The sequence below is a fragment of the Tupaia chinensis genome, unplaced genomic scaffold, assembly GCF_000334495.1.
Source record: "Tupaia chinensis unplaced genomic scaffold, TupChi_1.0 Scaffold000259_1, whole genome shotgun sequence".
NCBI lineage: Eukaryota > Metazoa > Chordata > Mammalia > Scandentia > Tupaiidae > Tupaia > Tupaia belangeri.
In genome coordinates this window covers 2389258-2411656 of record NW_006159739.1, presented here as the reverse complement: position 1 = coordinate 2411656, position 22399 = coordinate 2389258, and the positions used below count along the sequence as shown (strand labels likewise).

General features: G+C 38.4%; 1 protein-coding gene and 1 pseudogene across 5 annotated transcripts in view; one reads left to right on the top strand and one right to left on the bottom strand.

The window, feature by feature from the left end:
- OSBPL9 (oxysterol binding protein like 9) overlaps nucleotides 1–22399 on the top strand; it is a 67209-nt gene that overhangs the window by 3206 nt on the left and 41604 nt on the right. For 2 of the 5 annotated variants that reach the window (XM_027772243.1, XM_027772242.1), the window contains exons 1-5: nucleotides 10729–10747; nucleotides 17814–17909; nucleotides 19880–19927; nucleotides 20949–20978; nucleotides 22016–22066. In XM_027772243.1, the coding sequence (XP_027628044.1) occupies nucleotides 22019–22066 (48 nt within the window). In that variant the 5' untranslated portion in view covers nucleotides 10729–10747; nucleotides 17814–17909; nucleotides 19880–19927; nucleotides 20949–20978; nucleotides 22016–22018. Of the gene's footprint in view, nucleotides 1–10728; nucleotides 10748–17813; nucleotides 17910–19879; nucleotides 19928–20948; nucleotides 20979–22015; nucleotides 22067–22399 lie in introns of those variants that run through there. The other 3 variants (XM_006149408.3, XM_027772241.1, XM_027772240.1) reach the window with 3 other exon arrangements.
- On the bottom strand, nucleotides 14686–15701 carry LOC114007950 (geranylgeranyl transferase type-2 subunit beta pseudogene; annotated as a pseudogene).

The window sequence follows — 22399 nt, the reverse complement described above, 5'->3', positions numbered from 1 at the left end:
ACTAAATTGTATTGTAATTTTTTGTTCACATTCCTGATTGTTTATATATATGTGTGTGTGTGTGTATGTATATACATATACATATATATATATATCTGTGTATATATATAATTTTACCTTTGTTTGTTTATTTATTCCATGAGCAACAGAGAGAAAGACAGCACCCTCGGATAGCACCCTTGGACAGGGTCTTGATGCCATGGTCCACCCCGTAGCTCCAGCCTGCCCTGGATTGCAGGCATGTGCGTGGCTGGCATACTCAAAGGAGGTCTCTGAACTGAACCTGGAATCTTTCAATGTGGGTCAGCCTTGTAGAATGATGTGTGCTCCATCACCACCCCACCCTACAGGTCTCATGTCTGATTCTTGCATCATTCTCTTAATTTCCTAGAGATTAGGGGTTCTTACTCATCTTTATACCCCCAAGGCCTTTTCCTGGTCCAGTGCTTGGTATATAGTAGCTGTTCAACATCTGTTTGTTAAGTAATCAGAATATTTGACTTGCTAATGTCCTAAGTGTGCAGACCTTTGACTCAGTTGTGCTGGAGTTAGTTTTTCTCATTTGAGTTAAAAATGTTCCTAGCGGGGCTGGCAGGTGGCGTGGTGAAGGGTGCTGAACTCCCACGTGGCCAACCACAGTTTAGGTCCTGGACCTGACGACTTTCTCACTTTTTCTCTTGCTCTCTGGCTCTGTTCCTCTCTGGTTAAAGTTTGTTTAAATATTTAAATAAAATAGTTCTTTAAAAAAAAAAGTTTTTCTCAGTCACCAGATTTCCTAGTTGCTACCAGACCTGAGAGACAGAGGATTGGAGAAAATGTTTAGGAACAGTGTTATAAATAGTGGGCAGATTCTTTACGCCTCTCCCAGACTCTAAGTGACAGGTACTGTCATTGAAATAACACGGAAAGGAGTATTAACACAAATTAATTTTGAGGTACTGTTAGTAACATAGGAAAAAGCATGTTGCTGGCTAGAGAAGGCAGGGAGATTGGAAAGATTGACCGTCGTGCTTATTCCTAGGGCCAGCCAGTGGCATGGTGGTTAAGGCAGCTGGATCCCACATGGTTGTTTGTGCATTTGAATCCCAGATCCAGTGGCAAAAAACATGCTGGTAAATATGCTTGCATGCCTGAAATCCCAACAGGAGTGAGTAATGGAGGAGAAGGGATTGCGGTGTGACCATTCCCCTATACAATTTGCTAGGAAACCCTATAGCAAAGTTTTAAAAAAGAGCTTCTACCTAAAGATTAGGTAATAATTGTATTTGCTATTATCTCTGTTGCCCTTAAAGATACCTCCTGCAGATTGTGTTAATACCTGGTAATAATAGACAGTACAGATTTGTGTTATGAATCAGTGGTAATGGGTACTCTGTGCGTGTGAGAGAGAAAGCTAGCTGTAGCCCTTCCCACATTGGAGTTCATTTATTTTTGGAGACACCTTTATGAACTTGGCTTCTTTACCATATTAACTAAGCAAGTCATTTTGATTTTTACAAAATGTATCCCTTTAGCCAAATTATTCTGCTTACTCTGTTGTTTCTCTGCATTCCCCAAATTCCAGAGCATGTTTTTAAATCAGGTTGCATTAGTCACCTGGTTTCAAGGTTACACTAAATGATAGAGTATGTGTTTTAATATTCTTTGTTATACCTGGAGGAGTTGACTGTCGCTAGAATCTATAAGTTGTTAATGTCTTTATTTAAATATTTTTTTCAAAGATGACTAAGTAGAACATGTTTTTGCAATATAGTGAGGTATTTACTCTTCAGATGAACATGGTTATTTACTGGGTGGTATAGACTTCACAGAATCCTAGAACTGGAAGGAAGGAATCTTAAAGTACTAATTCAATTTCTTTTTTTCCTAATTGGTGGAAACAGTCTCAGAGAAACCAAGTGAATTGCCCAAGGTCACACAGCTAGACTGGTGAAGTAGGACTAGAGCCTAGAGGACCCCCATTATTTTATTATTTCTAGAAAATCTAAGGTGCCCCTCTGGGGAATCTCCAGCTGTGGCCCACCTTGCTCCTCTAACTCCAGAACTTTTCTCCAGTTCAGCCACTAATTTTGGTTTCCTTCAAGTTCAGCATACAGTTCTGAGAAAATCATCTTACATAGTTCTTTAAGAGAATATAAGAGAATGTTGTTCATCATTTGGCTTCCTTGTGCTGTCCAGCCACTCTTAGTCTGGGAGTCTGCCTGTTCGGCTTATTCTCCATTTTCTATCTGATTCATTCTGTGTCCCTTGCTGTGTTTCCTTAGGCTGACCTTTACAGCCCTCATCACCTAGGGTCCACTATCCTCAGGCTTATGGTTGGGGTTAACCAATGGGAAGCAGCAACAGAAGATAGTAGGGGGAAAAAAAACAAACATTTGGAGTATTCCTCCTCCTCCTTCCCTGCTTTGATGTTGTTTTAGCAGGGATGTCCTATACCTAGTGTCCACTGCGCAGCTCCTCTGGCCCGTGGTAACAGTGCTTCCTGGCTCCTTCAGATGAGGGGTGATAACGGCTTCCGACTGTTACTAAGTTTATCCTCATAACTTTCTCTGAATCTTTCAGTGTCTTTCTGGTACCACTTACTTTATAATACTGTGCTTGAATCAGTTATTTGTAGATGATCTTTAGCTCCTGTAATTGATTAGGGCAGGACCCCTGGCTGCTTCAGCTTGTCATCCGCGAAGCAGCCAGCACAGTGCTGAAGCCATAAGAGATGTCCTGTGAATAAATATTGTAACTATAAATTGTAAGGCGCAAGTTAATGTGTGAAAAATGTGCTCATCGGCTCTGCCATGATGGCTGATAGGGTGCCACTGCATGATGCTGGAGCCATATGGAAGACTCAGGTTCAGATCCTGGGTCTACCAGAACATGTCAAGTACACTGGTGTGGGCCTGTGCGCCTGGCTGGTGGAAGACTGGAGTGGGAGGCTAGAGGTCAGGCAAGGCCCATCAAGACCACCTTGTGTTTGCGTACACCTGTGTGTGCTCTTACTCTCTTGATATAAATAAGTAAGTCAACGGTTTAAAAAGAGCATGTTTAAAAAATGTGTTTGGGCCAGCTGGTGACATAGTGGTTAAGGGGCTAGATCTCACTGACTGCACAGTTCAAGTTCAGACCCAGTGGCTTGAAAAACAGTGGGTACATGTGCATGCGTGCTCCAAATCCCAAGAACAGAGAGGATTGCAGCGTGGCTACCCCCCACGGGAGGTGCTTTTTCATCTTCTCACTCTCTTTTTCTCTCTCCAGTGAATGTACGCACCCTAAAGCGAAACATTAAAAATAAAAAATAAATATGAGTTGGCATGAAAAAATAAATTTTTAGAGGGATGAGGCAATTGTCATTGTGTGATCTTGCTTCTTGTACAGACTTTTGTTTGAATGTCTTTTTTTCTCATTTTTTTCTTAAAAAGTTTACAGCTGGGGCCAGCACATAGCCTGGTGGTTAAGGTAGCTGGAACCCACGTGGCCTGTTGTACAGTTCAGATCTGGACCCAGCAGATTGAAAAGCATACCATGTGTATGTGTGCCCAAAATCCCCAAAGGAGAAAGAATTAGGACATGACCATTCCCTGCAAAGTGTTCTCTCATTTCCTTTATCTTTCACTGTCTCTCTCTCTCTGGCAAGTACATGCACTCTCTGACAAATTTTTAAAAAGTTTTAGTTAATCTTAAAAAATTCAGTTTCGGAACCAGCAGATATGGTAATGGTTATGTTACTGGACTCCCACGTAGTCAACTGCAGCTCAAAGTCCTGGACCCAGCAGCTTAAAACTCACATTGGGCCTTGGTGCCAGCAGGTGGCATGGTGGTTAAGGGTGCTGGACTCCCACATGGCCTACCGCAGTTTGAGTCCCATACCTGGCAGCTTGCTTTCTCACCACCACTCCCCCCGTCCCCACCTCCCCACCCCCCGCCACCGTCCCTCTCTGGTCAAATTAAAATAAAGTTAAATAAAATATTAAATAAAAATCATATCAGGCCCATGTGCATGTGTGTCCAAATCCCGAGAGGAGAATTGAGAAGGGATTGGGGCATAGCCATTCCCCCAGGAACAATTTCTCACTTTCTGTCTCTGTCTTGCTAGAGAGCACGTGCACACATGCCTATAGCAAAAATCTCAAAAAAAATAAACCCTCAGCCTCCATTTTTGTACAGTTAGTTCCTTTCTTTCAATTTCAATTACGTGTGGTCAACTGCAGTCCAAAAATAGGTGGGTACAGTACAATATATTTTGTGAGAGAAAGACCACATTATTCACATAACTTGCATTAAAATATAGTTATAATTTTTTTATTGTTTATCTCTTATTGTACAATCTCTTATTGTTAATCTCTAATCTATACATTAAACTTTATTATAGGTATTTTGAAGGAAAAAATCATAGTGTATGTAGATTTGATGCTTTCCGTGGTCTCAGGCATCCACTGCGGGTCTTGCACATATATCTGGCAAAAAAGGACAACCACTATAATATATAAGAATTCCTTTCTAATAACTAAATGAGTTTTTTTTATGAATACTCTGATTTATAATCTGCAATATCTCCTGATTTTTATTACTTTTTATGTTTAAATGCTAATAGCTAGATACATTGTAGAACTTCTTAATTGATGTATTTACTGAATTTTTATCAAGCACTTGCTGTAAGCCAAGCACTAGTCTGGTGTATTCAGTAGAGAACAAAACAGAGTCCTGTCTGCAAAAGCTTGAGTCCTAATTCTGTTTTAGATCATCTCCATTGATTCCCAACAAGAGTTAAACTAAATCAGGATAATTTTGTATACTTTTAACCACTTTAGCAAAAACAGAACCTGTTTCCTTACCATCAACATTCTCTGGTTACTAAAATCAGATACATAAAACATGTTTGGGTTAGATCATTTTTAAGAGTTAAATGCCAAGTGAATTTTAGAATCTATCCTTTATAATTCAGTTTTTTGGGGTTTTATTTTCATTTTATTTTGCTTACTTTGTGTGAGATAAGCCTTCTGGTACTGATTGTCTGTTGGTCTAACAGTAATAGTTTATTGTGTAGCTCCCCTGGCTTATTAACTTTTTAAAAAAAGTTTTTTGCCATAGGGTACATGCATTAGCCAGAGAAAGACAGAGAGGCAGTGAGAGGGAAAGTGAGAAATCACTCCCCAGGGGGGTTGGTCATACCACAATCCTGTTCTCTTCCATTCTCTTGAAATTGTGGGCCCGCACGCGAGTCCCACGCCTTAACCACCATGCCATCTGCTGGCTCCACACTTCTATGTTTTGCCATATAGAGAGATCCAGTCTTGTTAGAGGAATATGTCAGAGTTTGTCTTTGAGCACATTTCTTGATTTTTTCCTTTTTTTTTTTTAAAGAATTATTTGCCAGGTCTGGGACTCAAATTACAGTCAGCTAGGTGGGAGTCCAGTGCCCTTAACCACCACGCCACCTGCCAGCCCCTAAAATAAATTTTCAACAGGTATTATGCTATAAGAATTCATTTCAGAACTTGAAACTGGGACCAACAGATGGCATAATGGTTATGTCGCTAGATTCCCATGTAGTCGGCCACGGTTCGAAGTGTCTTAAACACACGCCAGGCTCATGTGCATGCATGAACAAGATCCTGAGAGGGGAATGGAGGAGAAGGGATTGCAGTGTGGCCATCCCCCTGGTGGGGTGACTTCTTGCTTTCTATCTCTCTGTCTGTCCCTGTCTTTCTGCCACGCACACACTCCCTATTGTAAAAACCTCTTCCCCCCCAAAAACAAACAAACTTGGAACTAATTACTAAAATAGTTTAAGGTTTCACACATACAATGCGAGTTTCTTCTACGTATATTTAAAGCACATTTCCAGGAAACTACCCAAAACTTTTGTATTTCATGAATCTTTAGAAACACTTTCCAAAATACTATTAATATGAGGCTAGGGAAGAGAAGAATGCATTTTGTCCTTTATCTTATGCTAGTAAGCTACTCAGTTTGTTTAGTTCCAATAATTATTTACCCCTGTGACTTACACAAAGATACTCCAAGTAGCCTTGACCAGCTAGCTAACTGTCTCAGAAGAAAAGCTTTGGCTGGTTTTAACACTGCGTGGTTAAACAGTGTTTTGTTTGTGATTTGGTAGGTGTGTTTGTTCTTTATAAGACTGTTTTCCTTGAATGTTGAGTCATGATCCCGTTTGTTGGCAGACAGGATATGGAAAAAAAAACTTTGGTATTCTGCTTTCGTTTACTGGCTGTTACAGCATTTCTTTATTTAAGTATAATGATGCCTAAATTTTAAGGTGGTTTTTTTTTTTTTTTTGCTAGTGTGTGCTTTGCCTTGAGATGTTACAAATTTGTTATGCTATATTTTATTTTATTTGGAAAGGTCTATCTGAGTAGCTTCAGTGTTTCCAATTTTACTCTTTCAAGACATTTTAGGATTTTGTAGATGATTTTAAAAGAATAATACTGATGACTTTGCACACTGAAACAGTTATGAAATTTTCGAAGAGTATTTCTGAATATTTTTTGCGTAAAGATTTCAAATTTAAATTATAAATTAAATGCCATCTGCTGGCTCCACACTTTTATGTTTTGCCATATAGAGAGATCCAGTCTTGTTAGAGGAATATGTCAGAGTTTGTCTTTGAGCACATTTCATGATTTTTCCTTTTTTTTTTTTCAAAGAATTATTTTAACTTATTATTTTAAAAACTAAGTCCCTTCTCAAATATCCTGTGACTTCAATTGCACTCCACCAGAGTAACTGTGTTTCATATGTTTTGTTTCAGGTATGTGTGCACACGTGTATCTGTGTGTGTTATTAACCTTTTTAAAATGCAACTGCTTTTGTACAATTTTAATATTATTTTGTCTCTACTTTTCTAGGATAGGCTAAGCATTCAGTCTGTGAACTCATGTTTCATTTTAGATTTTTAAATTTTTTAAAGTTTATTTATCTCTAGTGTTAGAGACAGGCAAGCAGATGGCACTTCCAGCATGGTCCCCAACAGGGTCCCCACAGAGCAGCCCACTCCTAGCATCAGGCAGTAAGATCACAGGCAAGCCAGCCAGCCAGCAGCGACCTCAGAATAAGAACTCCAGACCTCTCACTGGGTCTAGACCATACCACAATCCGGTCCTTTACTGTTTTTTAAAGATAATTCGCTGCATTCTGAGTCCTCTAAGACAGTCCTTTAGGCCTTTCTCACAGCTCGAAAGTGCTAGTTACATCCTTTATAAGAGAGGGGACCATATAATTTGTTGCCCAAATCAGGGCACTTTTGTGAGTGGAGATTGCTAATAATAATTTTGCTGAGACAACAGGCATAAACAGACTGTCCTTGGCAAACAAAGGCATATGGTTATCCTATTTGCATCCACTCAAGTTTGTTTGTTTTGTTTAGTAGCTTGTTTTTCCTAATTGCCAGAGGGCTTATGTGCTTGCTAGAGAGAAAGATGAGGAAGTACTCCCTAGTGAGGCGTGTACCCCCTAGTGAGCAGTGGGTATGCCACAATCTCTTTCCTGCATTTCTCCATCCCATCAGGATTTGGGGTACACAGGCACAGGCACCCATGTGTGCTTTCCAAGCTGATGAAGCCAGGATTTGAACTAGGGTCAGCCACTTGGGATCTGGTTCCCAGCATGTAGCACTGAGCCTCTGTGCTGCAGGGCCAGCCGGTTTCATAACTTTTTGTATGGCATTATTGAGTAAACTGGAAGGATCTTTTGCATAGACAAGCCAACAGTGGAAAACACTACCAATTCTGAACTTTTTTTTTTTTTTTAAGAGATTTTTGCTTTAGGGTGTATACTTAATGGAGAGAGAGGAGACAGAGAGTGAGAGGGAAAGGGAGTAATCACCCACCAGATAGGATGACCGTGCCGCAGTTCCTTCTCCATTTTCCTCCCAGGATCTTGGGCACTCATGCACAGGCACCAGCGTGATTTTCAAGCTACCGGGTCTGGGACTTGAACCACAGATAGCCATCTGGAAATCCAGCAATTTAACTGCTACACCGTCAGCTGGCCCGCCAGCTGAACTTTTTATTGTTTAGTTGTTTGAGTAGCCAAATCACTTAGTGGGATCATTATTAGAGTTTTGCTGTATAAGTCAAAGGGTTATGTAAGAGCATCACTATCAGATGCACCAAGAAGTCGGGTTGAGGGTCATGCAGTTAAGTTCTGGTGTCTCTTCCTGATTCCCCAGCTGGCAAAGCTGCTTGCTACTGTCACAGCTGTTTACGAACTACTCAGATTTGTTTTGTGGTTTGTGTTTTACCAGAAAGTTGACATTCTGCATAAACCTTTTTCTTTGTAAATTAAAAATAAGAGCAATTTTTTGAAACAACTAATGTGTGTTCTAACATAAGATTATTTTATGGAAAAAAGTACTTTTTTTGAATTCTTTGTTACTAAGGTAGTATTTAAGTACAATTTACCTTTTTGGTTCAGGTGTAGTGCCACTGCTATTCTGGACATAACACTGAGATTTTTTTCTTATGTGTTTTTCAGTCTGTATTTTACCACCTCTTTTGTCTATTGCTCAGACCTTTTTTCATAACCACTATCTGTTACCTTCCTCAGTTCATCAACTTACTCTGTTTTCTTTTTTCAAAAGGTGTTAAATACAATTTGACTTATATCTATATCCTTTTCTCTCTTTGTTTGGAGAGGTTTTTGCTATAGGGCGCGTGCACTCACCAGACAGACACAGAGAGACAGAAAGCGAGAAATCACCTCCCAGGGGGGATGGCCACGACGCAACCCCTTCTCCTCCTTTCTCCTCTCGGGATCTTGGGCACACATGCATATGCGCGTGGCGTGAGTTTAAGCCACCGCGTCCGGGACTCGAACTGCGGTCAACTACATGGGAGTCCAGCGACATAGCCATTACGCTAACTGCTGGTCCCTCTATATCCTTTTCTTAATTGTGCATCTCAGTCAAAGGTGATGTGATTTATAGTAATATCTAGTTATCTTTTTTCTTTAAAATAATTTTTTTTAGTTTTTTTCTATAGGGTTTGTGTGCTTACCAGAGAGAGACAGAGACAGGGAGAGGGAAAATGCAATCCCTTTTCCTCCATTCTCCATCTTGGGATTTTGAGCACACACACACATGCGCCCAGGATGATGTTCAAGCCAGTAGATCCAGGCCACGTGGAGGCCAGCACTTTAACCATGACACCACCTGGTGGCCCACCACCCCTCTCTTTTTTCCTACAAAAAGGATTTTTGACAAAGTCTTGCCAGTGTGACCCCCTGCCCCAGTTGCCTAGTTAGCTAGGATGACAGGTGCATGCTGTTGTGATGGCTAGTTTAGGTTGGTGTGGGGTCTGAACTTGGCTCCCATGTGGCCCCTGCCTTGCCAGCAACACCCTGGCACTTGTGCCACTGCAGCTGGGCTTCATTTTGTTTTTATCCGTCAAATACTTATTGCGTGCCTTCTGTATGTTTGGGACTGTGTAGGGCCGAGGGTATAGTGGTGAATCCTGGTTTTCTAAGGCTCAAAAGTATAAAGCAAAGTAGAACATTATTGTGTTACTTTATATATTATTTGATTTCATTTAAGCCAACAACGTCGAGTGGTTTATTATTGTACCCATCTTATACATGAGAAGATGGAGGCAGAGAAAATAACCTGGCAAAATCAAACAGGTAATTTGTTAGAAAGTTGCAGATTCAAGATTTTAAGCTAAATCCATCCTTAAAGCCTTGTGCTCATTTGTACTTCATCGAGCTCCTTTAGGTGATTTTAGATTACATTTTAGTGCCCTTATGTCATGAACTATTTCAACGTATCATAATATTCTCAGTCCTGACAGGGTGGAGAAATGGAGGAGGAAGGGTGGCAGCACCATGACCGTGCTTCATTGCAGGGTGCTTTCTCCCTCTCCCTCTCCTTTTCTGTCTCTGTTTCTAAAAAAAAAAAAAAAAAAATCTGGAGGATTTGGGTAAGCACTTACTCTGTTATGATGAAACTTGGAAGGGACAATAGCTAGCAAAGAAACGATACTCAGAAAAATTTAAAAACATGTCATGCTTTCATGGTGTAGAACTGCTCACTTAGAAGTCCTTGATAGCTGGAGTTACTGTGGTGATAACAGAGAACCTGATTTGGAGCTTCAGATTATTGGGACCTTGACTTAATGGGAAATACTTTCCAGTTACAGTGGAGGAAAATGTTCAGTACTAGACTCAATTTTATGGATATTTTGCATTGATAATTTTTAATGCCAGATGAACTGACAGTTGGGTAACCTTTAGGATTAAAAATAGGAATAACTTTATACCCTCAGAACTTCTCTGTACCTCTAAATCCTGTTCTTTTTTGCCAGTGTGGCTAAACCACAGGGATAACAGGGATTATAAGTGTTTCTAAAATTTTCGGTAAACCCGGAGATCTAACTGGTTAGTATGCCTCCCATAATTTTTTTTCTTCATTAAATCAAAATTAAATCATTTGGTAGGGAGATAAAAATGGTATCTTTTTTCTAAAACTTAATTTACTAATTTAATCTCTAAGGAACAGAAAAGCCATTTTATCGGGCATTATATGTTTTAAAATTTACCACTTGCTGCTCATGTACCGGCTTTTCCTCTGTATGGTTACAAATTTACTCTTATTATTCCTTTACTTGATTATCGATGTCCGACGCACAGCATGGTAACTCTCTATTCTCTCTTTTCCTTACCTTTATGGAAGATCAGTACTACACTTGCTTTTTTCCAGTCTTCTGGTATCTCTCCAGTTCTTGAATTTTCAAAAATAATTGTAAGTGATTCAATTGTAAGTATGCCCTCTGCTTCTTTCATTGGATGAAAGCTTATCCATGATGCATGTCATCTCAGATCGCTGATCGTGCACATAAACTTCCACTTACTCCCATGTTTCAATCGAAATGACATTTCTGCCAAATGTCCATTATTTTAATTATAGGCTGTGTGTTTTGCTAATTTTGAAAAATTGTCTCCTTTTGTCCAGATTCATGCCATTTATTTTTCACTAAGAGGCTTGTTTTCTTTGGTGTTTTTCCATTGTTAAATTTTTAAGCTGTTCTCTTTTACAGTTCTACCACTGGTAACTTGCCCTGTTTTCTTGTTATTCTGAACATATCTGTGAGAATTACATGGATTAATTTATTTCTAATACAGTTCCTTTTTCTGGTTATACAACTATTTTTAATCATACACTGTTTTGTCCTGTAAAAGAGAAAGTACTGCCTATTTGGGTTTTTAGTCCTTTAACTTTTGGCTGTGATATAAGATTTGATATGTAAATGATTGCTCATTTAGGAATTTGTTTTTACAGTGTTATTACTCAGCCTTCCTGTTCTACTTTATTCTCAGTTCCTCAAGTCACCCATAAATTTCTTAATTTCCTGATACTGATCTTAAGACCTTTGTCCACCTTTATCTTCACTATTCATTACTCTTCCCTGGTCAGCAGATTACTTTAAAAGCGCCATTTCCTGCCTCCAAAATTGGCCTCCTGAACTGTTTTACTAAGGGAGTATACAGCCAGAGCAGCCACAATTCCTGTGTGTTTCGGATGGCCTTAAGGACTTCCCTCTCAGTACTCTATTATAATGGGGAGGAGGTGTAGGGTGAAACATTCCATTATGTTTATGTGTAAAGTGTGTATATCATGTAGAATTTCCCAAATTAAGTCACTAATAGGAATTGATTTAATTTTGCTGAGATTTATTAGCTTTTAAGGCCTTCTTAGAAAAGGGGTGTACTATTTAACTTAGGTAACAGAAAAACAGGAGGAAGTACTGTTTCACAGATCTGAGGCAATTAAGTATTCTTTTGCCAGTCTAGATATTATTTTAGAAATTCCCCTTGAGTTGGGCCAGACATGGCCCAAACTCTGTGTTAGATACATAGATCCTGGCTGATAGGAACTATGTTACTCTTCAGGACTCTTGTATCTACTTTAGCTTTCTTTATTAGCAAGCAATTCTTAAAAACTAAAGATGATTTTATTTCTAGCATATTTACCATGTAAGTAATTTTTATCTTGACATAGATTTCTATTTTTTTTCCTTTTCTTTTTATGGTTAGAATGTGTGTGCATGCGCACATGAGAAGAAGAAAGGGAGCAGTAGCACCCTTGACAGTCTCATCATCGCTACAGCCCCTTTCTTGCAGCCTTCCACCTTCTCAGGGTCCCGGTTGCCTGCACTCTTGCCCAGCATGTTTTTCAGGCCGACCCAGCATTCAGGCATGGTTTGCCGCATGGCTTCTAGAATTGCAGGGCACTAGCATTACTGCTCTGCCATGGTAGCTGGTCAGGTTTTGAATTTTTTCTTTAAATACTTTATTTTATTTATTTCTTATTATTTTTTAAATTTGACTGGAGAGAGAGAGGGAAAGTGGGAAAACAGGCTGCTAGGTCTGGGACTTGAACATGCGGTCAGACATGTCAGAGTCTAGCGTCTCAACCACCTTGCCATCACTGGTCCCAAAATTTCTAATTTTTAGAGATAGATTGAGGTTCAGTTTCTATTGAGTCTTACCATTTAATTTCATGTTACATATAAACTGTTGTCTTTAATTGTGCTTAATTTAAACCTGAATGGGTTTATACAGAAGTCATCAAGCGACAGAATTGTGCATGACAGTTTAGTACATTAGGGAGCAGCAGCCTCATGTGGTTCAACCCAGTCACTTCAGTTACCACTGAAGGACATGGACAGAAGAGCAGGAAAGTGAACCAGGAGGAAAAGCAGTGGGAGAACAGAGACAGAGAAGGAGAAAGAGAACAGAAAGGGCAAGAGAGTTCCAAGGAAAAGTGGTCATGGGGAAGACTGGCATCGTGGCATGAGCAGCTGCCAGGAGCTATAGCCGGTGCATTTGTTCAACACTGAGCTAGCGGCAGAGGGATGATACGTGATTGGCACTGTTCCTGCCTTGGTGAAGTTGATAATCCTTCAGAGAGCTCAGTCATCAATAGTTAATTAAGGTAAAGTGTGATAAGTGTTAGCTGGGACAAGTACAGGGGACTAGAATGTAATCTGCCTGACTCTCAGCCCACTTGTTCTCGAGAATTACTGTAAGGAGCATGAAGGCAGAGTGTCTTAATGGGTCTGCCCTGTTCTCAATTTCTTTTCAGAGGAAGACAGATCATCCTCATTATGGTAAAGGACTATATTTTTAGTCCTGTTTTAAAACAAAATTCCACTTAAAAGGATTAATATGAGTAAGTGTAGGGCCCTACTTTTCTAAATATGGAATGGAAAAAGGAACAGGTAATGCTTTCAGAGAATTTTTGTGAAATAGTCTGCATCTTCTCCTGAGATGCTCAAAGACTACAGATTTCAAGACCACGTTATAAAAGTACTTCTGTGAGGGGGAAGTTGGTTAGGTGACTTGATTTACTGTAAGTCACAACATAGAAACTTGTCCTTTCTAGTACATTTTCATTAGGCTTGAGAAAAACAGTTTAGTTAACTGCCTATGTTATTGGTAAATTTGCACATGTTATTTTATTGATTGCAGCTGGGGCAATTGTGTTTGTAGATTTTTTTGTTTGTTTAAGTACACCAAAAATTTGTGGGTTCTTTGCAAGGACGATTGGGCCAGTTCTGAGATTTTAAACTGATAACTGTTGTTCTAAAACTTATTATATATTACTGAAAGGAAAATGGAGTGGCCAGTTAGTCTTTGCCTTGGATGTGGTCAAGTGTGGGGTTTATTCTAAGGGTAAAGGGAAGGTCTGGGAGACTGGAGGCCAGTCTGAAAGAGAGCCACGGTGCAGTCCATGTGATTCTGGCATGAAGGAGTGCTTTTTGAAGAATTATCTTAGGTGAGGTTCAGATTGCAGCAATTCAAATCTAATTCAATTCCATGTATTCACTGGACACTTTTTCACCTGATGGTGGCTTGTTCAGAGATATTGTGTTGGACTTTTATAGTAGTAGTTCCATGTGGATTCAGAGGAGGGAAAAGTCTTAAAGATAATTTTTTCTGTTCTTGGTTTCTTTGCCTTTTATTCATTTCTGAGTGTGCCATTGACCTTTTAAAAAATACTTAACTCGAACAATGTATTTAGGTGGTTTCTCCTGACTCTGGATAGATGAATCATTGACAGTTATTTTATATTGCTGCGTGAAGCAAAACAGGAACCAAGCCAAGCAGTCCTAATTTTTCTATGTATAGTAACATGGAAAAGAATTACCCCCTTCTTTCATAGTGTAGTACTATAATATCTATGGAATATATGAATGCTTGTCCTATTTCTTCATCTTTTAGTATCATATTGTACATATTAAATGTTTCTAGTAGGAAATTCTTTAGGTTATCTTTTAAAATGAATGTTTAATCACTAAGCTTAATTACAAAGTTTAAAGTATTGGTGGATTGTATATGTATTGTTGATTATAGTTTTTCAATTTTTTTTTTTAACTCCCAGATTACAAAGCCATTTATTTCGTGCATCTTTTAATTCATATATGGTCCTTATTCTTTTTTTTAATCAGTTAACACACCCATTTAGATAACTTGTTAAAGAACACATGAGAGCATACACACAAAATTAGGCCGAACCCAAAAAATTCTTTTAAGTTTGCTGTTATAGAACCATAGGAATAACACACTGAACTATAATTTAAAAAATTATACTCAGATAAACAGCATTTCAGGAGAAAATCCGAAGCTAAAAATACTTATGTATAATTATATAATTAAGTTAACACAATATACAAAATATTAACAGTCATTTTTTGGTTCATTAAATATTTCAAATATGGAATGTTGATGACAAGTACCCTGAGCAACCGCTGAGTCAGTGAATCTAGCTACTAGTTCAGGCTAGATAGTCACCCTTGGAAGCACTTGGAAGCACTTCAGGCATGCAAAAAACGGGACTCACAAGTTTAATCTGTCCTCCTCAAAATGACAATCTACCAATTTCAAATAATGTCTTCAAAGGATTCACCATATCTCCTGGTCTGTCTGCAGGTCCCCATTTCTTTATCTTGACATATTAAGATCAAACTCCGCGGTTGCTATCAGTCCAATACAGCCTTCCTGTTATCTTTAGGGAAGCCAAAACCCACAGCTGGTAACTTCATGGCCAACCATGAAGTCCACCCAAGGGTAATTGTTTCTCACAAAGGCACAAACCAAGTAAATGAGAATTTACTTGATGGCACTGACTAGTAATAGTCAGGAATTGCCCAGCGTATGTTTCAGTACCTGGTGTGCAGCCAAATCCACCATCAAAGTTCACATAGGATAAAACGAATTCCATTGCCTTTTCCACGTTAATAGCATCAATAGAGCCAAAGTTGCCACTGCACAGAAAGAGAATCTTACGTCACTAAAAGTCTCCAGCAAAAGAACATCTTTCTGTAGAAAGAACATACGCCACAACTTTAATTACGTCAGTGACATTGATACTGTCATACAGACTAAGAATCTGTACAGCACTGAGTTATAAAAGGTGAGGCTCTTGACCGGTACTAGCACTTATTCTACCACACTCACGTTGGCACAGCTTAATAAATGCCAGAATTTCTTCTCTATTCATGCGACGGAGTTGTCATGAGCTCCTTTACTGTCAGACCTCAGTAGATGCCACTTGTTCTCAAACTCAGATATGCAGTATTCATAATCATCTTTCTTTGAGCTGTAGGATGCACTATAATCTGCATAATCTCCCAAAATATGGTGTCAGGTTCATCTGACTTGACGGTAACATTCTTCCACGGTGTGCCTTTCATGACTGAGACTGCACCGTAGCTAAGTAGGTCATGACAACTGACAAAATGTAGCAAATTTCTCTTTGATTCCATTTAAAATTTATGAAGGCATTAAACAAGATTGTTTCAGTAATGATTTAAAAATTTTTTGAGCTGAAGGAGAAAAATATATGAAAGAAATAAAAAGCCACCGATTGGCCCTGGCTTTTGGGAAGGCATTCAGAAATTGGACCGCACAACCTTAGAGGCCCACTGGACTCCCATTTTTCATTTTTACACTGTTTTTATACATGACATTTCGTATTGAAAGGAATTTTTCAGTACTGATTTCAAGCAGTCTCTTTACATATATATTTTTTAAAAATTTGACTGATTTACCACTTTGAATTTTGGGGGGAAAAAAAGTAAATTACAGAATATATTGATTTTTCCTATGGTCTTTTTTCTTTTCTTTATTTAGAGATTTTTGCTATAGGGCACGTGTGCTCCCTGGAGAGACAGAGACAGAGAGCAAGAAAGTGAGAAATTACCCCCTAGGGGGGATGGCCACGCCGCAATCCCTTCTCCATTCTCCTCTCGGGATCTTGGGCACACATGCACACGCCCCCAGCATGAGTTTGAAGCCATCAGGTCCAGGACTTGAGCCACGGTCAGCCATGTGGGAGCCCAGCAATGTAACCATTACACCATCTACTAGTCCCAGATTTTCCCCATGGTCTTAAATAGGACTTAGATTTTTAATGTTTTAGATCAAATTGAATTCTAGTTTGGCAAGAACAACACAGTAATAGTAGTAATCGATAGTAATTAGTAATTGTTGTCCTTTGTAGAATTAGCAAGTGCTGCAGGTGAGATAGTAGTGAGAAGAAGGTGCCTGTAGTTGACAAGAGAACAATTTAGAGAGCCCAGTGTCCTGTTGATGGCTGAGCTGGAATTAGAAACCCAGTATGTCAGACGAGGTTCGTTTTTTCCATAATTAACCATGCCATCGCAGTTTGATGTTTTAAGATGATGGCTGTGAAAGTGCCTTAATAATGATAAAGTATTATACATGCAAAGATGAGGTACTGCTGTAGTGTGAAATGAACTTTGGACTCTACTTACTAACTCTGGGAGTGAGAGGACGATCAGCGTGCTTTGGCCAAAGGCAGGGAAGATGTGGCACATTGAAGGTCAAGATTGAGGTGGGTACGCTGAACCACAGGGTTTCACCCATTTAGTGCTCTTTGGTGGTTGGGTTGTGTAGTGTGCCCAATCCTTAGCCTCTGCTTTAACTGCATGACACCTAGGTGAGCAGACACGACAAGCTGGGGGTCTTGTCTCCATCTCTTTTTTCATTTGCACCTAGGATTGATGTGTGTGCAAAAGTGATAAAATAAAAACTCAAAGATTTCTTTTGAGTAAAGTGAAAGCATAGGAAATGCATGCTCTTGGAGCATAAATTTTAAGTGGCAAGAAGTAGAATGTGCAAATGCTAGACTTTAAACTGAGAAATAAACAGGCTCTCTAAATAAATTAACATTTTATACCATGTCCAGAGTGTAGTGTTCATGCCAAGGGTGAAAATGAGTAGGGAACTCGATGAGAGAGTTGTCAATTTCACCTAGGGATATCTTAGAAGAGGAGAATTTCAAGGTTCTTTCCTTTTTTTTAAATAAGGAAGCAGGGACCAAAACTTCAGAAGGGACGAGGTGGGTTAAGGAATGAGAACACTAAGCAGTGAGAATGTGAAGTTAAGATTAAGGGAATGGAGGAAGAAATGAATTAAACATAGGGGGAGAATAACTAATCTAGGTGGTTTTTATGTTCCTGGCTCTCGAGGTGATTGGGATCCAGGTTGGGGGTTTTGCAAACAGAAGAAAGTGATTTCGAAGAGCATGGCAAATCTTAATTTGAGCTGCAGCAGGTGAAACAGATGAGAAGGGGGTAATGTTTGAGGTGAATGAGAGAGATTAATGCACCACTGATTCTAGAAATTTTAAATAATTGAAAAAGACATGTTATTTGTGTAAAAGTACTGTTTTTATCTAAAAATGGAAATATCTTCATGAAAGAGGAAGTATTTTGTATATTATTACACATTGCTTGGGAGCTGCTAGGTTTATTACATTTTTTTTTTTTCTCTCTCTCTAGGGATTGGATTCAGGATTTGTTCCTAGTGTCCAAGACTTTGATAAGAAACTTACAGAGGCTGATGCTTACCTACAAATCTTGATAGAACAATTAAAGGTATGACTTTAGTTTATATGTTGAATTGATATACGTTAGTAAATGTTACTAAGCTTGATTTTGAGTAAGAACAGTTACTTGATGTTAACTGACAGCCTTCACATAGTTCTTCACATAGCATTTTTTGTTGTTGTTTTAGGTTTTTGTCATAGAGTCCATGTGCTCACTGGAAAGAGACAGAGGGAGACAGTAAGAGGGAGAGTAAGACATCACTCCTCCAGGAGGGGTAGCTATGCCACAATCCCTTCTCCTCTATTCTCCTGGGGTTTGGGGCACATATGCATACATGCCCAGCATCATTTTCAAGTTGCCAGGTCTGAGATTTAAACCGCTGTCAGTGATGTGGGAGTCAGTCTGCAGTCAGCCATGTGGGAGTCCAGTGCCTTAACCACCACGCCACCTTCTGGCCCCTCTTTAGCACTTTTTAAAGCTGACTCATTCAACAGTGATTTAGTCAAAGATTCTTATCTCTAATTTAATTATATTGTTAAATAGCATAGTTATACAATGTACATTCTGGTCACTAAGAAAAAGATATCTGGATATAATTAGAAAAAATGCAAGATTAGTTTTATAGTCTGCTTGAAATTTCTGTGGAGCCGGAAAGTTATAATGGCTTTCTTTCTTTCTTTCTGTCTCTCTCTCTCTCTTTCTTTCTATTTGTTTAAATTTCTTTTTTTTTTTTTTGAAGAGGTTTTTGCTATAGGGCTCGTGCGCTTGCCAGACAGGCAGAGGGAGACAGAGAGATAGAAAGTGAGAAATCACCCCCCAGGGTGGATGGCCACACTGCAATCCCTTCTCCTCCATTATCCTCCTGGGATCTTGGGCACGCACGCACACGCGCCTGGTGTGAGTTTAAGCCACCGGGTCCGGGACTCGAACTGCGGTCTACTACGTGGGAGTCCAGTGACATAGCCATTACGCTAACTGCTGGTCCCATCTATTTATTTAAATTTGACCAGAGAGGGATGGGGGGAAGTGCAAAAGCAAGCGGCCAGGTCTGGGACTCAATCGCAGTTGGCCATGTGGGAGTCCACTGCCCTTACCACCACGCCACCTGCCGACCCTAATGGCTTGAATTCTAAGACCTTGTTTTTTTCTCTCTTAGGGGAGATTTTTTTCCCTACCTCATTTTATCATAACTGGAATTGTCTCCTTCTAGTCTTACTTTAAAATTAATTAAAAGCAGAGGCCCTAGGAAGAAGAAGGAGTGTTGATAAACTGGAAAGACAAAACAGAGAAAACTTCTGTAATTTGAATTGCTATTTTGATTTCTTAAAAAGTCATCTGGTGAGCCAACAGTTGGTAGTTATGGTGCTCGACTCCCACATTGGTCAGTTGAGGTTCGAGTCCTGGACCTGGCAGCTTGTTTTCTGAATTTTCTTCTCCCTCTCTGTCTCTGGTAAATGTGCATGTTCTGTAGCAAATTAAAATAATAATGATAAAATTAAATAAATCTCTTTTTTTAAAAAAAAAGTCACCTGGTTTCTTTTGCTTGTAATTCTACCAGAGTGATTGGTATTGAGTGTTTAAATCATGTACATGATAGAATTGGACTTCATATAATACCTTGAAAAAAGACATAGTCTTGAACTTATATATCAATTATCAGTAGGCCTGGCCCTGTGGTCTGGTGGGTAAGGGAGCCATAGCTGACTGTACAGTTCACATCACAGCTGTGGCAATTTGAAAAACACATCGGATATATGTGTGTGTGTGCACATGTCCCCAAATCCTGACAGGATGGAGAAATGGAGGAGGAAGAATTGTGGCAGAATTGCACCCCATTGGTGAGGGGTGCGTTCTTCCTCCCTCTTTTGTCTCTGTTGATTGCACTTTTATTCTTTTAACAAAAATCATCCTTAGAATGCATGTGTTTAAAAACTAAAGTTTACTTTTCAATGTTTAATCAATTTATATAATGTAATAAGTGGCTTGATATTATAATCATCTTTTTTTAAATCCTGTAGCTTTTTGATGACAAACTTCAAAACTGCAAAGATGATGAACAGAGAAAGGTAACTTCTATAACCATGACTTGACCTAAAAATTTTTACATCCAGTAGTCTTTTAGAGAAATAACAGAAATACCTGAATATTTTGATTATTATAATAGTATTATTGGCCTGTTATAATACTACTGCCAGATGGACTTTGGGGGGAATTTTCTGGTTAATTTCCATTATGGTTTTATAATTAAACAAAAAGGTAATGTATAGAATTTTAACATAATCCCCTTTTTGTAAGTTCCACATTCCTAGGAGGAAGTTCTTTCTTTTTAATGTATTATGTATTAAAAGTAGAACATTATTTTATTACATTTAAAGTAGTTACTTAAGATAATAAATCAAGTGGCAAGAATATTCAGCATAAATGAGAAGCCACATGTGAGGATATAAAACAAGTACTGCATTAATTATAATCTTCTATTCGTGTCCTGAATTTCTGACATCTACTTTGCAGTTAGTATATTGGATTTCTTTCTTTCTTTTTTTAATTTGCTCCCTGATTAACATCTTTCCTGTCCTTGGCTGGATTTTCTGAGGTAGCATCAGTTTTGTTTTCATTTTTGTTTTTTTCTTTTCCTTTTCTGTTGACTGTGGCCATGCATTTGGCTCTTTTGTATCTGGTAATAGTAGTAACTCATCTAATTTACTTTCAGTTCTTAGTTTTAGAATTTAGTAATTTTTAGACAACTTAGGGATGGCTAAGCTGATTCTAAAAATAAACATTTTTAAGTCAAAGCGAAATCCATAGGAGAGACGAGACTGATTTTCAGGTAGAGAATAAGAATGTTTTATAGTAGTCTTATAAATCTGAAATTCAATTACATGAATTTTGTTTTGTTTAAGAGTAATCTCTAATATGTCTGGGGTTTTTACTTAAATATTTGATTTAGGTTTTTATTTATAAATACTTGATTTAGACAAAAAGCATTCACTTCCTGCCTGCTTGTGCTCACTTAGAATAGTGAGTATATTTTAGTAAAATTCTTTTGTGCTTCTAATTATTTCTGTTTAAACTTATTATTTTTCACAGAAAATTGAAACTCTCAAAGACACAACAAATGTAAGTCATATGTTTGATAAACTTTGCAAGTGGTTTAAAATGTAATTTTAGTTTTAAGCTTCTGCTGTTGATAAGAACAACTGAGATTTTAGTTTTTATGAATTTTTACATGGGTATTTAAAAATTACCTTAATTTCCAAAGGAATTGAAACTGCGTAATCCCTCCAATTAAAATTGACTTTGTGGGACCAGCAGTTAGCGTAATGGCTATGTCGCTGGACTCCCACGTAGTCGACCAGGGTTCGAGTCCCAGACCCGGTGGCTTAAACTCACGCCGGGCGCGTGTGCGTGTGTGCCCAAGATCCCGAGAGGAGAATGGAGGAGAAGGGATTGTGGCGTGGCCATCCCCCCTGGGGGGTGATTTCTTGCTTTCTGTCTCTCTGTCTCTCTCTGTCAGTCTGGCTAGCGTACGCACCCTATAGCAAAAACCTTTCAAAAAAAGAAAAGAAAAAATTGACTTTGGGTATCATTTTATCTGTTTCTGGTCTTGCTTGTCAGAGATCCTTGGATAAAAGGTGTCATTTATGTACAACCTATGTATTTTCTTTCTTAAGATACGTTGCGATTCAAGTTTTCTGATGTACTGGCCTTCTTACATTACCTAGTGAATACTAACGGAATTTGTATCTTGATAAAAATATTTTGAAAACAGACAAAATAGTATTTCAGATTTAACAGTATTTTGACGGGATCCTTTATACTTCAATAAAGTCTTTAGTACATGTCTTAGAAATTTATACTGTAGTTGCTGCTATTGATCTAAGAATTTGAAAGTTAATTAGATTCATATCTCTTTCTGTCAGATATTGTTCAGTATAAATATACAATTTTTGGAATGCCAATTCGACACTATCAGAATGTTATTTGACACTATCAGAATAGTAGAACTCATTGGATATCCAGAGACGGTATTTCTGTAGTACAGATTTAAATCCTGTACATTTGAACTTTTTTTTTTTTTTAATATCTTAAGCTTTAACATTAAATGACCATTTTATATGAGGCAAGATGCTAAAATCTGTTTTGTTTATTTATAGAGCATGGTAGAATCAATTAAACACTGTATTGTGTTGCTGCAGATTGCTAAAGTAAGTAAATTTTATTTTTTATTAACTTTATGTAATGAAACTTTAAAATTTAATATCTGTTTTAAAATGTTACAGGCTATTAACTTAAAATTTTAAAATTTTATAGGCTATTAATTTTAAATTTAATAGCCAAAATCTTGATTCTGAAACACATCATTTCTACGGTAAATGGTATATAGTTCCTGATACTGTTAAACAAGCATTATGCCCAAATAGGTCTACATGTGGTTGTTTCTGGCAATATAATTTCTGGTAGTGGCTGGTAAGGTGCGGAACATGTTTGAATAACTCATCCTTTCTGTCCATTTTACCCATTATGGCTGCTTTGCAAAA